The 15,028-nt window shown below is 43.9% G+C and overlaps 2 protein-coding genes across 10 annotated transcripts in view; one reads left to right on the top strand and one right to left on the bottom strand.

Moving 5' to 3' along the window:
* The window catches only part of TP53BP1 (tumor protein p53 binding protein 1), a 97,821-nt gene extending 92,709 nt beyond the window's left edge, over positions 1–5,112 (top strand). For 7 of the 9 annotated variants that reach the window (XM_025472988.3, XM_025472987.3, XM_035709136.2 and 4 more), the window contains 4 exons: positions 2,668–2,762; positions 3,536–3,735; positions 4,240–4,385; positions 4,758–5,112. In XM_025472988.3, coding sequence (XP_025328773.1) covers positions 2,668–2,762; positions 3,536–3,735; positions 4,240–4,385; positions 4,758–4,945 — 629 coding nt within the window. In that variant the 3' untranslated portion in view covers positions 4,946–5,112. Of the gene's footprint in view, positions 1–1,892; positions 2,041–2,667; positions 2,763–3,535; positions 3,736–4,239; positions 4,386–4,757 lie in introns of those variants that run through there. The other 2 variants (XR_004810964.2, XR_004810965.2) reach the window with 2 other exon arrangements.
* Positions 5,113–5,956: 844 nt separating this feature from the next.
* TUBGCP4 (tubulin gamma complex associated protein 4) overlaps positions 5,957–15,028 on the bottom strand; it is a 36,227-nt gene continuing 27,155 nt past the window's right edge. The window contains exons 12-18 of the mRNA XM_025473016.3: positions 13,510–13,617; positions 12,942–13,080; positions 10,169–10,346; positions 9,542–9,676; positions 7,993–8,109; positions 7,222–7,361; positions 5,957–6,563 (exon numbers count right to left, since the gene is read on the bottom strand). Of these exons, the coding sequence (XP_025328801.1) occupies positions 6,551–6,563; positions 7,222–7,361; positions 7,993–8,109; positions 9,542–9,676; positions 10,169–10,346; positions 12,942–13,080; positions 13,510–13,617 (830 nt within the window). The 3' untranslated portion in view covers positions 5,957–6,550. The remainder of the gene's footprint in view (positions 6,564–7,221; positions 7,362–7,992; positions 8,110–9,541; positions 9,677–10,168; positions 10,347–12,941; positions 13,081–13,509; positions 13,618–15,028) is intronic.

The following is a 15,028-nucleotide window of genomic DNA, read 5'->3' as shown; positions in this document are numbered from 1 at the left end:
TGTGATGGTTGGCATTTCAGTGTGTGGATGACTCTTTGCTCACTACCCAAAACTGTATCTGACCAACTGTAGCCATGTGGACATTGGTACAGGGACATGGGAAGGATGGTCGGGGAGTTGTAGTTAGGGTTTGTGGTATTTGGAAGGTACATAGAGTCATCGGTTGAGCCGCTCTAGGGTGTAGGAGCAGGTGTGGCAATGTGTGGAGTTTCAAGGTTAGGTGTGTACCCAATCTTGTCTGTCAGAATTCAGATAGGTTTCATTGGAGAGAAGGTGTATGAAGAGTTTCCTAGCCAAGACCGTAGTTTTACTTTGATCTTAATGAGTCCCTTGAAGATTGTGTGAGATGTGTTGTGGCATCAAAACAGTTTGTGGTCTTGTGTTTTCTTTTGCTTTTATGGTGTTGCTAGACTCTGGACCTTCTTTTCTAGCCCTTCCCTAGACCAGGGCTTCACAAGGCAACTCTATAGGTGTTTTATTTGTGGGTTGGTACAGCATGGTCAAGAAAGCCAGCTATGGTATGAGATGCAGTTCCTTAAATATCTGTGACCCTGTGTGTGATTACTAAACTCTACTCATAAAAATTCTTTCCATTATTGATACATCAAATGTTTTTAATTCCAGCCTTATAACCGAGAGTGGGGGCGGGGGGAATGTAGGCCTTGTCTAAATGAGTAAATTGGACATTTTTCAGAGATTTCCAGGTTTCTTGTGGAAAGTGTGGTTATACTGAACAGTCTGCTTTATGTTGCTCCTTCATCATTGGACATTGCCCAACAGTACCAGAATCCTTGATATTTTTGGCATGTAGGATGTTGAGAGGTCCCTCAAGAAGCCTGAAGACATTTGTACTTAAACAGTCTTCTAACAGAATATCAACAGTTTTAAAGAAACTATGTGATATGACTTGTAGAGAAATGGAAATCTCTTAGATGCTAGTTTAGATCAGGAGCTCATAAATATTTGAATCTGTTTAATGAGACATATTTATTAGTGAATTAAGAATATGGCACCTGGTGTTGTTAGGAGGCACACCATTAGGGACCCATCAACCATGGGGATTGACTCTGGAGTTGGGTTCTTTTAGTACCTTCATCCTTGATGTAGATGATGGAATTAAAAATCTGTTCATTTTAGCCTCTGGTGGGGCAGGGCCACTCTTAAGTCACAAATAAATTAAATCGAAGATGGGGAAAAAATAGAGTAGACAACTACTGCCTTGGTGGGGTAATAGTTGATTACACAGAAGCAAGGAAATATAATTGGGGATTAAAATCTAAATGTTAAGACTAGAAACCGACCTGTATTAAGCAGACATAAAATAGAAGTCTTGGGAAAAAGAAAGGACCATGAGAGGCCTTGGCAGTGACTCAGCAGTAGAGTGTTGGTACTGAAAATTGTGATGAGGTATATTGAGATGGATCAACAGGATGCAGTGACAACACTGAGACATAGTCCTGGTATATTCTGAGTTTTTTTTTTTTTTTTTTACAACCATTTAGGGTTTGCAGTTTGAGCTCTCATTTTAAGAGGGACATGGAGAATGCTTAGTCAAGAAAAGAGCAATGAAGGTGAATGGGCTGGCCAGTCAGACCTAACCCAAGGCGTAGAGGCCTGAGTGTGGGGCATCAGCAGTCCCGAGCAGCTCCAGCAGGCAGGGAGGACACCACAGGGCTGGCCTCTCTGCAGGGGGTCTGCTGTGCCAGCCTTCACCACTGGGCATAAGGGGGAAGGGGCGTGGTCCTGGCGCTGAACTCTTATGAATTTGGTTGGGTTTTATTATTTGTGATAAATTCACTAGAACTTAATTTCTCAGAAATCATAATTAACTAAAATCTCTAATGTCTTGCTTTTTTCTTTTCTTTTTTTAATGTGTTATTTATATATGAGAGGAGCAGATATTTGGTCAAAAGAAGCTATTTCTAATTGCCTAGGGTCATTACAGCTTCAGCTTCATCTCTCATAACTTCTACTTCACCCTCAAGGCTGTAATGCAGTCATTGATGTTCAGTGTCCTGAGGTACTTCAAGATCATCAAAGGTAGATAGTTTTCAATAAAAAGGTTGAAATAGGATTTTACTGGCTAACCTTCACTTAATCAGTTACATTTTAGAAATCCCACTTTGAGCATTCTGGTTCATCAAAGTTTTAGTGTATAGGGGGTGAAAATGCTGATGAAGGGGAAATTTGAAGGCTTTGTTAGAAAAAGTGCTAATCAGTTATTCGTCTCCACAGCAGGCAGAATTGGAGGAAATGGGCTTAGTTTGCAGGAGAGATTTAGGGTAGACATAAGGAACAGCTTCCTGCTGGTAAGGGTTACTCAAACTAGAATACCTCACCATGGGAACTGCTTGTGTGTCCATCCCTGTTAACAGTCCCATGACTCAGTACAGAAACCTTTGATGTTTTTAGGTCTAGGACCTATCCCATTTCTCATCTTCGCCCACCCCTTCTACTTTTGTCCTTTCTTTTGGCAGCATTTTATAGTCCTCACAACGTAGCTCTTTCTGACCCATGGGAAAGCCCTTGTCCTATCTGTCTTTGGGATATAGTGCTATGGAGATAACGGGGGGGGAGTGTAAGAGAGAGCAGTAAGAAGCAGGCTTAAAGTAGCAAATAAGAAACTAATTGGTAATTATGATCCTGGTTGTCTCTTCTTTTAAATAGAATTTTTAGAAATTCCTCCTTTCAACAAGCAGTATACAGAATCCCAGCTTCGAGCAGGAGCTGGCTATATTCTTGAAGACTTCAATGAAGCCCAGGTGAGGCGTTTCTTTGTGTAGCTTCCCAGAGGGGCAGTGATGAGATGAGCCTGAGAGGGAGGGGTGAGGAGGCTGGGTACACCAAGTAAACAGTTCAGGAACTGGGGAAACTGCCACAGGGTTGTTGAATGAAATAGAATTTTTACTTGTGTGTAAGGAAGAGAAGTTAGAACCTTTGTCTGTTAAAGGCTGTGGTTCTGTTTTTGGGACAAAAGCAGATTCAAATCTGTGTTTATTTATTTATTTTTTTAAAAATTTTTTTATTTATTTATGATAGTCACACAGAGAGAGAGAGAGAGAGGTGCAGAGACATAGGCAGAGGGAGAAGCAGGCTCCATGCACCAGGAGCCCGATATGGGATTCGATCCCGGGTCTCCAGGATCGCGCCCTGGGCCAAAGGCAGGCGCTAAACCACTGCGCCACCCAGGGATCCCTTTTTTTTTTTTTTTTAATTTTTTTATTTATCAAATCTGTGTTTAATAGAAATCCCTATGACAGTGTTGCTGATTCTCAGCCTGGAAGGTTGAATACCTGGGATTGTGTTGTCCCTTGAGGGTTTAGGCCCTCAGAAACCTGGAGGTGAGGCGGGAGAGTACCTAGGGAAGCCCTTTGGACCTTTTATTGAGAAAGCAAGCTTTGGGCAGAAGGATAGGCTCAACCACATTTTAGGTAGTATTTGAAAGTATTCAGATCTGTTCTCTGACTCAGGGCTGCTTTTCAGGGGCTTTCTATAGAAGTCACCAGACCTATTGGTTTTTTTCCTTTTCTTCCAGTGTAACACAGCCTACCAGTGTCTCCTAATTGCGGATCAGCATTGTCGGACCCGGAAGTATTTCCTGTGCCTTGCCAGTGGGATTCCTTGTGTGTCTCATGTCTGGGTCCATGATAGTTGCCATGCCAACCAGCTCCAGAATTACCGCAATTATTTGTTGCCTGCAGGGTACAGCCTTGAGGAGCAAAGAATTCTGGATTGGTGAGTATTTGGAGCCCATCTAGGATGACAGGCAGGAAGATAGCAAGCTTTTGGAGGGGAGAATCTAGATAAGAGAGTATTTCTAGAAACTAGAATCCTCATAGGATAAATTAGAGAATTCGAGTGAATTCATTTGATCAGTTCATCTACTTTGTCCCTGAGGGATCCTGGTTAAGGACCGTTAGAAAATGTGTGACGATTTCCTTGTAGGTTCAGTATTCTCACCGTCTGAGGTTATTAGGGGACTAAGTTTGAAGCAAGGTAGTTTATTCTCAGCCCCAGGACAGACCTGGACAGCAGAAGGGTTGGATTTAGAAGGCCAGGGTCCCAGAGAATACACATGATTCACAGAAGAAGAGAAGGGGAGTGGTAGCCTAATGAAGGACTTCTGAAAACATTCACATGTACCCAAGTCCCTTTGCAGAAGGGCTCTTGTTGGGTGTAATCTGTCATGCTAAGGTCTTTTCCAATCCCAAGGTGCTGTGTCTCTTGACTCCTTTGTAGGCAACCCCGTGAAAACCCTTTCCACAATCTGAAGGTACTCTTGGTGTCAGACCAACAGCAGAACTTCCTGGAGCTCTGGTCTGAGATCCTCATGACCGGGGGGGCAGCCTCTGTGAAGCAGCACCATTCAAGTGCCCATAACAAAGGTACCTGGAAAGTGTGTGTGGTGTTATTGCTTCAGGGATGTCCTTAGACCCGTAGGTGTTAGGCCTTGTGGTCTGATAGGCTGACCTTCTCTGCCTAAGAGAAGAAAGGTACTACCTTCAAGAAGTGAGCCACTAGGAGTGAGGCACTGGGCTGTTGATGCTTCTACGGGTGTCCAGTGTGTATCTGTAAATATTTGTACAAGGTTAGCATATAGTGATGGTAACTTCACTTTTGGTTGTGATCAGTAACTCTTTGACAAAAAGACTGGAGTTTGGGCCCAATGCACCATCCTGGCTAGGAAGCACATCTTTTTTAATGGAAGGCTAAATGGGAGTCTCCTTTCCTCACTCACCTTCCCCTGCTTCCTGCAGATATTGCTTTAGGGGTATTTGACGTGGTGGTGACGGATCCCTCATGCCCAGCCTCGGTGCTGAAGTGTGCTGAAGCATTGCAGCTGCCTGTGGTGTCACAAGAGTGGGTGATCCAGTGCCTCATTGTTGGGGAGAGAATTGGATTCAAGCAGCATCCAAAATACAAACATGATTATGTTTCTCACTAATACTTGGTCTTAACTGATTTTATTCCCTGCTGTTGTGGAGATTGTGTTTTAACCAGGTTTTAAATGTGTCTTGTGTGTAACTGGATTCCTTGCATGGATCTTGTATATAGTTTTATTTGCTGGACTTTTATGATAAAATAAATGTTGAATCTCTTTGGTTGTAGTAACTGGGATTTCTTCATCCATTTCTTTGAACTTAATCGCAGAACAAATAGCAAAACAAAAAATAGTACCTTCTCTGTGGTTTTCAATAGGCTTGTTCATAGTAGGACAGCTAGCCAAGAAAAATAGGAAAATTAAAAATTTTTTTCCTGTGGCATCTTTGTCAAAGGGTGATCCTGGGCTGTCTGAAATTCAGTACTTCTAAAAATCTGATTTTATAGTAGGCCCTGATCATTAGTTGTAGTAAAGGTTGAATGGAATTGAACACTGTTCTAAGCTTCCTGTCACTTAAGTCTCTTTAGAGAACTAAAAAGGAAAAAGCACCAATTGCTGTGAAAGGGCAGGGACTACAAGCCTGATGGAACGACTTTCTACAAGGAAAAACTTGAGAAACATAGTGACAACACTTGGAAATGTTAGAAGCTCTAACCAGAGATCCAATTTTATAACAGTTATTGCTGTCAGTTACAAGAAGCTATTCCTTCCCTACCCCTAGCATCATCTCTGTTGATGTCCTCTCATTATCTAAAGCAGGAGTTAAAAAGTGTTTGCTACCAATTAGTAAATATCTTAGGCTTTCTGGACCATTTGATGTGTCACAAATACTCCCCTTCGCCATGACAGCATGAAGACAACCATAGATAAGAGGTAAACAGATGAATGTGGCTGGGATCCAGAAAATAAAAAGTTACAAAAACAGGTGGTGGGCCATAATCTCACTTCTCCACAGACAGCAATGGAGGGGGGTCACCTTTAGCACAAAAGGGCAGGAAATAGGACAGATGGAGGACCAGATTCACTGGCTATACTGAGGCCGGAATGCTTCATTCTTTTTCAGTACAAAGGGAGTTGTTTGTACAATGAATATTTATTTTGATTCAGACCAGTATGAACACTAATAATTACAGTAATGGTTGGGCCAGATTAAGGGAACTCCAACTCCTTTGGTTCTTCCAAGAGGGGATAATTAGACCTGCAGTTTTCAATATCTGAAATCTAAGAATTTGACCTCAGCTTTTTTCTTAAGGACCCTTTTTCTTTGTTAAAATACTACTGCTTTAAGTACATTATCAATAGCTAAAATTGCCCTTTTACCACCAGCTTGAGCAATACCTAGGCATATAGTAGGTGCTCAATAAATGGGTGTGTCCAACAGATGTTCTCAGTGTAATGGATCTTGCAAGGTCAGTGGAGAGGGAGCTGGCACTACATATCCTCTATGGTAGGGGAGTTAAGAACTCTAAGGTAGGGTAGACCCTTCCACGTGGGAAGGATCTGTACCCATGAATGTTCAGCAGTAGTAGCTTCTAGGAGGAAAAAGTAGGACCCTCACTCAGTAGGCTGCAAGCATTTGTTGAGTGGCTGAAGAGTAGGATGTTTTAAATCTTCTGTCACAGATTTGGGAACACGGTGAGAGACTGTTGGTTTGTGAACCAGGTATTTTCACATCCCAAAACTAGAAAACAACAACAAAAAAAGAGCCTTATCAAATATGCTTTCCCAAGATTTTCTTCAAAGAAATAGGAATCAGGGCAACCTGTGATCTACGTAGTGTCATCTTCTAAAACTCTTAAGTTTCTTTGACTCTTCCACTAAAGTCGCTTAGGAAAAATCTGCTTGAGGACAATTAGGAGACAGAAAGAACAATAAAGTGCTTTTTAAAAAATAGGACAGACCTCTGAGAAAAGCCAACCACCGCTGAATCTACTGGATTAAAAAGCTAAGAATTAGAAGGGGCGATCACCTTTCCCAAATGCAGAAGCTGGGGGGCCAGTGAGGCAAGGGTGCCTGAGGCTGCACAGCTGGTTAATGTCAGAACTGGGAACCAACTACTGCTCAGTTCTTTCTTCCAGCCCAGCTGAGAACTAAAAACCCATCTCAGCATCAGGAGTTTTAGTATTTTACTATGATGATGGCTTTTACTAGAAAATAAGCTTCCTTTGAATTAAGAGAGCTGATCAGACATAGCCCTTCATGTCTCTAAGCCTTAGTTTCCTTGCTTATAAAATGAGCTACTTGGATGAGACAGTGGCTGATGTCTCAGCTCTGGAATTACAACTTGTTAAACAGCCACATTCATGGAGTCCCCACACTTCCCTAAGGCTTGTTCCTACCTGCCCAGAGTTCCGCCAGCCTGGGTGTAGTATTTGTTATAATCTAGCCGTAAGAGCAGTTGAGCCAAATCTGAGTTGATCTGATGGTTCCGAACACTGGAGAGAATCTTGAATAGTAGTGAAGACTGGCGGCTAAAGCCCTGCAGAGAGAAGGACTCAGGCTGTCATTCCTATTCCTCTCAGACTCAACCAACTGTCCATGTGGAGTGAGGCTGGGGGGGGGGGGGGGGGAGGGGGTTCCTTAAAAAACTTGCTCAAAATTCTCCAGCACCAGCTGGCCTTCCCACAGCCTCGCTTCTATTAGCTCCTAAAAGGTCGTCTTAGTACTGAGTCCACGGATGGCGTGGCTTTGAGTGAAAGTACACTCCCATTCTCAGGAGGAAGTTAGCATCTATTCTGTTGATTACTGGGGCTGGGGAGAGCCTGCGCATTTTTGTTAGAGTCAGATAATTACAATCCCAGCGAAACGGAGTTCGTTCAAGGAAGGAGGTTGGATAGGAGGTTGTGAGAACAAAACCAATGCATGTTTGTGGGCTGAAGAAACTATTCACGGCCAAACTATTTTCAAATGCTGAGATGGCACATAACTATCTGCTTCAAAATGAACTGATGCCAACATTTTTATCTTTGTATCTTCTTATTTCTGTGTGTATATATGTATTGGGGAAATGCTTTATTGACCCAGAGGGAAAGATCATGACTCCCCATTGGCAAAACAAACCTCTACCCTTTGGACAGGGCTGCATACTGCCAACAGCCAGGCAGACTCACCTTGACCAGGATGCTCAGCTGGGCAGCCCCACGTTCATCCAGTGGGCCCAGGTTCTGACTGACCAGCGAGCAAAAGCTGTGACAGAGATCTAGGATTTCATTCAGGCAGTGAAACACCTACCCAGGAAATAGTTGGTATTAGGAAAAGAAGGAAGATAAATCTATGAGATTAGAGATCTGGGAAAACAGTCTGAGAGTTACTTTATTCCCATTCTTTGACCTCAGGAGAGACTGTCACGTATGAGTCAGTCCTGTGGGCTCCTCGAAATACAACACGTGTAACACCAACTCTTCGCTTTCTGGCAAAGATGCTACTATTCTGCTAGTAACCCCTGCACAAAACTTCCATTCTAGCCACATCAAATTAGGCATCGTCTCTTGGACCCACATGTGCTCCAGCCCTGAGCTTTGCTCAGAGTTACTCTCCTTAATGCCAGTTCAAGTTCTCTTGGTGGGGCACTCCCTTCCCCCCTGTAGCCTCTAGTGACCCCCCTGCTTCTCTATTATCTGTACTGTTCTCTTGGCATCTGTTCAGGCCACCTGTGTTGTTACTAGTCTGTGTATGTATGTATGTTCTGTTTCTCCAACTAGATTGTGAGCTCCTTAAGGGCAGAGCCATGACTTATACCTCTTTGTATCCCCAGTGCCTTGCATAAAGTAAGCACTCAATAAATATTTAATGGTCACCACCTGCTCTGATCTTCTGCTTTTCCCAAGGGTGTACTCATGCCACACGAGGGTAGTTGGCCTGTCACAGCGGCTTTTGGTGTTGTCCATTCACACAAACAGCCCTTGGAGTGGCATCTGTGTAACCTGCTCTCCCTTACTGAGTGCAGCAAAAATAGCTCCGAATACGAACAAGAGAAGTCTAGTGTTTGTGCTGTGGCAGGACTGAGGGATGACAGCTGGCTGACATCAGGGATGAAGCGGAATCTACGTAACTGTGAGGGGTCATTTCAACCTTCCCACTTTTTATTTGAGAATTTTCATGTATTTGTGAGCTTTAAAAAAACACAGGTGCCTGGGTTTCACTCCAGAGATTCTAATATAAGTGCTCGGGGCCCCAGATTTTTTGAAGCTTCTAGGTGATTCCCATGTGTAGGCAAGGCTGAGAGTAACTACCCTAAAGGAGAGGTACATATGTACACAAAGGGAGACACTATTCACTTGTCTGTGAAAACAACTCTCAACTGGTCAATCCTGATCCAAAAGATTTCTAAGAAAGTAAGCACTATGTGCTTTTCATTAGCCCTTCTGTGGTGTCAGAAAAGTTTTATTTAAAATTCTTTAAATTCTTCCCTTTGAGGGCTAAGCACATATTCTTTCTTCTATAGCTGCGCACCACATCCTGAGGATATAGTATTTCAGAAACTCAAAGACATTTAAGTTCCCTTTTAACAGTCCCTTATAGTTTTGCTTTAAGTTGTCAGAAAGGTTTAAAAATGGAGATTGAACAACTGTTGAATGATAGTTCCGTATCCTGGCAACTCGGGACCTAAGGGAACAGTCAGGGTGGAAGCAGTCTGAGGAAGCCCAGAGCCCTACTTACAGGTTTCAACAGGATAAAGGACTGAGCCAGCAGATTGCTAAGGAAGTGGTCATGAGCCAATCGGATGCTTTCAAAGTCACGGGTAGAATTGATCTGATGCAGCAGCTGTGAGAACTGAGACTCCAGCACATCTACCTGATGGGCAGTGAACAGATGCTTTCAGTACCTGGCATATTCTAAGCACTCAAGGACATGAAGATGAAATACAGTATGAAAGAAATTCTTGGAGCCACTTTAAAGCCGCGCAGAGGCCATATTACCTTGCCTTGTAGCAAGTTCTCTGCCTAATGCCTCATAACCCCAAAGTTCTGGCAGATCCCCCACTTCACGCCATATCGCCTCCACTGACTAACCTGGTTAAGTCCTACAGATTCCAGACGGCCTAGCCAACTAAAACTAAGGATCGAATCAGCATTGCTGACAAGAACCCTAAGCTCATTCTCCTTCATTTATTCCCACTTTCCTTTAAAATGCCGCCAAGAAACCCCTCCCAACGATCTAACCTGCATTTTCTCAACCCCCAACATCTCGTCCAATGCAGGACTGCAGTTCCTCTTTGGTAAATCCTGCTCATGTCCCAGACTTTTTTTCCCTACCCCTTCCTCCCATTCATCCCCTGACCCAGACCTGGAGATAGTACTGAAGATTATCCACCAAGAATGCCATGTGATTTCTCAGGCGCCACTTGACTGCGTCAGTCTGGTTGGACTTGAGGTGCTTGCGCTGCATCTGTAGGGCCCAGCAGTGCTGCAGCTCGGCCTGCACCCGGCGCACGCTCAGTAAGTACTTGAAAACAACATTGTACCTGGGACACAAACGGCAGGCTATTCAAGAATAAAACTTCACTTCCCACCTCACCTGCAAGACAGACCCCAGGACTCTGTGCCTGCCGCCCGTGCCCCAAAATGTAGGAAGGAAATGAGAATGGCTAGAGCTATGGATGAATTTGCTGTGGCTTATCAATATGGTGGGTCATTACATGGCCGCTAAAACGACTGCACTTCATCCGTTCAACTTAAGGCGGCTCCAGGCAATGGGATTCTGATTAAAAGGAACACTCAGGTTACATACAGCCTGATATGCTTTGTTTTATAATGCTTGAAACAACTGGGTAGAAGAAAAACATATTTTGAGGGAATATACATATAGATATAAAACTAAATATTAAAAGGACAAAAAAAAAACCGCACCTGGGTGGCTCAGGATTTGAGCACCTGCCTTTGACTCAGGTCATGATCCCAGGACTCGGGATCGAGTCCCACATCGGGCTCCCCACAAGAAGCCTGCTTCTCCCTCTGCCTATGTCTCTGCCCACCCCCACTCCCCCGCCCCCCCCCCGTCTCTCAGGAATAAATAAAATCTTAACAAAATAAAACAAAATGAACAGAAAACAGTGTGGGAGAATGGTTACTTTGGGCTGAGGGAGCCAAGGGAGTGAGAGTGGGAAGACCACAGAGGCAGACATTATTGTCGGTGTTCCAGTTTTTGTGCTAGAAAATGGTTTTGCGGCATATGTGTAAATAGGAAGGAGGGTCTTGCATGGACCAATAATCAGAATGTGTTAGGAAGCAAGGATTTTGGTTAATGTGATGCTCTGTTCCAAAAAAGAGAACGCAGTGGAGGCCCCTTAACTGCTGCCTCAAGGCAAGCTCAGGGGCTGCTTGCCAAATGCCGAGCCCCATACCAAGAACACACATGGGAAGAACAGCTGATTCCTAGTGGAACTGGATCTGTTTACTTGTTCGTAGGCAGGCTTACAGACACCAATCTGATTTGGTTTTAAAATTACCTATTTCTAATGGAACAACATAGTAAAAAAGTACACCTTGTTTGGATTCTGATTTGAACAAACCGAAACATAAAAAGACATTTTTGGATAACTGGGAAAATTTCAATCTGTACCAGATAAGGACGTATTGTTAATTTTATTGGATGTGATAACTGCATTGTAATTACATTAAAAACATGCCTTTTCTGAATCGCATAGCGATGGAGGCAAATGACCTGTCTGGGATGTGCTTTACAAGGTTCTAGCGAAAAGAAGAAGAGATAAGACAAGCAGAATGTTGATAGTTACTGAAGCTGGATAATGTACCTGTGGGGGATCATTATAGTCCACACTTTTGTTTATATTTGGAAATTCTCATAATAAAAATTAGTTTTTAAAACTACATCTGAGATTGATTTCTTCAAGGGTGTTCAGAGTGTATCAAGTGAGGATATAAGTGGACTGTTTGCTTGTGGGACACTGGGACACTGGGTTAAGACAAGGTCTATACAGCTTGCTTAGGTGGGCTGTGGGCTCTGAACCTGCCAGAGAAATCTCCCTCAACCAGCCTTGTTTTTGCCAGTTCATACCTAGGCTCTCATGCCCTAAGCTTCTCTACCCCAAAAGGTAGAAAGGACTGAACAGGAGCAGAGATGAGAGGCCCTTTTGTTCACATATTTCCCTTTTCATCCTCTTCCTCTAGTCCAAGCATAACAGCTGCCATCCTCCAACCAGCACGAGGGCGAGTGCCTTGACCTGTGTGACAGGATCTGAGAAATTCTTAAATGGTGTGGGGACGGATTTCACAGGCCACCATAGCCAGGCCTGCTTCTCCTGCCTCCCCTTCCCTAGAGCTCTTGGTCCTTGGGTTGGGGATGTGAGGTCCACATGAAGCTGAGCAGCAGCATCTGGCAGGCTCTCAGGATCAAGAACAAAGCTGATCCAAGAGTCTCTCACCACCTTGGTCCAGCTCCTGTATTCTATCCCCAGCTTAGCTGTCCTCACTGCGTCTCCCTGGGAGGAAGGAAGTGATCTTCTCTGCTGTGGCTCAAGTCCACAGCAAACACTTAGGAGGATAGTCTTCCCAAGTAGACCCACAAAAAATTACAAAAGTTAGGGAGGAAACAGCTAGTCTGATGGAACTAAACAAAGGCCAGATTCTCCATGTGGTGCCCAAGACTGCAGCTTCCGGAGGTCACAGATTGGCAGCCTGTAAACTACTTACTTTGCAACTTAAAAAAAAACAACAAAACAACAACAACAGGGGCACCTGGCTGGCTCAGTTGTGGGGCCTGAGACTCTTGATCTCAGGTTTGTAAGTTCAGGCCCTATGCTGGGTATAGAGATTTCTTAAAAAATAAAATCTTAAACACTACTGCCACCATACTGATGATTTGAGGGTTTGACCCTCCCATTCATCTCAGCACCAGCAACCCCACAGCCTCACATCCGCAGCTTCACTTGCTAATGTTTTCCGTCCGTTCCACAAAGGCATTGGAGTTTTCAGCCTCTGATTTACAGACTGTGTACAACTACCAGCTGCGCGGTTACCTTGCTCCTGCCGATTGTATTCCTGATCATTTCTACCCTTGGAAGTCCAAATTTACCTATGAGAAATTCAGAAATACTCACTTTTCCAGAACAGCAGGGGTGAAGAGAATGTGTAGTGGCCACTGCACTTTGTAGGAGAGACCTAGGGCTGCCCAACCAGATGCAGGGGCTTCCCGGGGAGAAGTTTCCCGAGAAGGCCCTTCTCTTGCCTGAGCAGCATCTGTTAAGAAAAAAAAGACTGCTGAATCTAGAACCAGAGCTTCGACAACATTCATGAGATGAATGCTTACTTGAGCCTGCAGTGTCAGAAGCATAAAGGTGACAGAAAGGGGACTTGCAGAAGAAGGCAAGGAGAGACTGTGGGAAATTCTCTTAGAGGGTCTTTTGGATTCTTTAGCCTTAAAGTCTGGTGGCTGGAAATAAATAGCGATCATTCCGGCAGCGGGACAAAAACAAAACCAAAACCACAGCCTGGGCATCCCATTTAGCCTCTCTGGACTTCCCTTTACTCCTGTATAAAACAAGTCACATGACAAGGTGCTTCTAAGGTCCAGAATGACATGGTTTCCGTGGAGGTGGATGGAAGGAGAGATGGGAGAACAGAGGATGAACCCATAGGAGCAGAAAGATGCAAGAAAGAATGGCAAACCTTTATGTTCTTTTCCGTGATACTCGATTGTCAAGTGCAATAGAGGGAGAAGGTTGTCATCGTCCAGCAATACCTTGTGTGCGGACTGTTGGAAGGCCACATTCACATCTGCAAGGCAGAGCACATGGGCTGACAAGAATGCCAGGCTTTGTAACAGACCCAGATGAGGCTGGCTTTCCACTTCTGTTCCAGCCTGCCCGTCACTGACACCAGGATGCCATGGACATGGTTGCTTTTGCCTGCCTAGCATGTGTTCCTCCTTTTCTTGCTGAAAACACCACCCAATTTTCCTTAGAGAATCACCCCTCCCACCTTATCCATGTGATTCATTCAGTGGGGTAGGGGTAGGCAGGTGACCCAGGCATACTCAAATAGAATGTAATACTCTACTTTGTTACCCTATTTTATTTAGGGATATAAACATGCCTCAAGTCAGGCCAACCCAGAGGCTCTATTCAGAGTGGAGCTTTTTTTTTTTTGTTTCTGTGTTTCTGAGATAAACAGAGATTTAGTCTATTGGATGTGAGCTTAGTTGGAGGCCATCCTGCTACCCTATGGAGCAGGCCTGTCCAAGAGAAAAAAAGGTAGAGGGCAAAGATGGAATGACACCAAGTCCTGAGGGCATCACGTGAGCCACTGGATCAGACTCGGCCTACAGCCTTTATACTCTGACCTTTTCAGGTAGGAGAATCAATACATTTTTCCCCCCTTTGTGTGAGACTGAATTGGGTTTTCTGATATCTGCAATAAAAAAAAGTCTTATGTGAGTACAGTGGCCATCCAATGCTTTATAGAGTCAGAAAAAAGGTAACCCTGTCAGTTTCCCATTTTCTTTTCTATTTTTTAAAAATTCTGATCCTTTCCCGGCTCTCCTCATGTAGTTTGAATGGGAATGGTTATCATTCCCATTAGTTAAGAGTGAACCTTTCTGAAGTAAGCATATCTTAACGTCTGACATCTTTGATGCAGGGGTATGATTTGGACGGGGCTAATCAAAACCCTTTCCTGGAATCTTTTAATTTGCTACCAGAGAGACTGGATTTGGTTCCTCCTGTAGACACTGTGAGGTAATTTCTGGAAACTGTTGCTAGCCATGTTTCCAAATGGGACTGGAAGGCCACCAAAAAGCATGGAAGAGGCAGAGACCAGATATGGTACAAGAATTCTAGCAGTATGCAAGTCCCCAGTTTTGGTTGTTCTAAGGCCCAACTATACTCCTATCCCACTGGAGTTACAGATAAAATAGCAAATAAATTCCCCTTTTCTTAGATAGGTTTTCATCATTCACAACCTAAAGAATTCTAATACAAGTGGCAATTGCGATATGTCCCATAGGGAATGTGTAACTATCATCTGATAAAATTACCTGGTTTGTACCCACTCTTCCAGGAAAGGTCAAGAGGCTACTCCAAATGACCTCAAGTGCAGCCCACCTGAAGGGCCTTCCATATGTGGAAAGACTGCTCTGTAATTCACCAGGCTGCTCTTACGTGGGTCAGACTGAATGGTTCAGCAGCAG

The sequence above is a fragment of the Canis lupus genome, chromosome 30 (genome assembly GCF_003254725.2).
Source record: "Canis lupus dingo isolate Sandy chromosome 30, ASM325472v2, whole genome shotgun sequence".
NCBI lineage: Eukaryota > Metazoa > Chordata > Mammalia > Carnivora > Canidae > Canis > Canis lupus.
The sequence above is the reverse complement of the archived record's forward strand: the minus strand, read 5'-3'. Positions and strand labels throughout refer to the sequence as shown.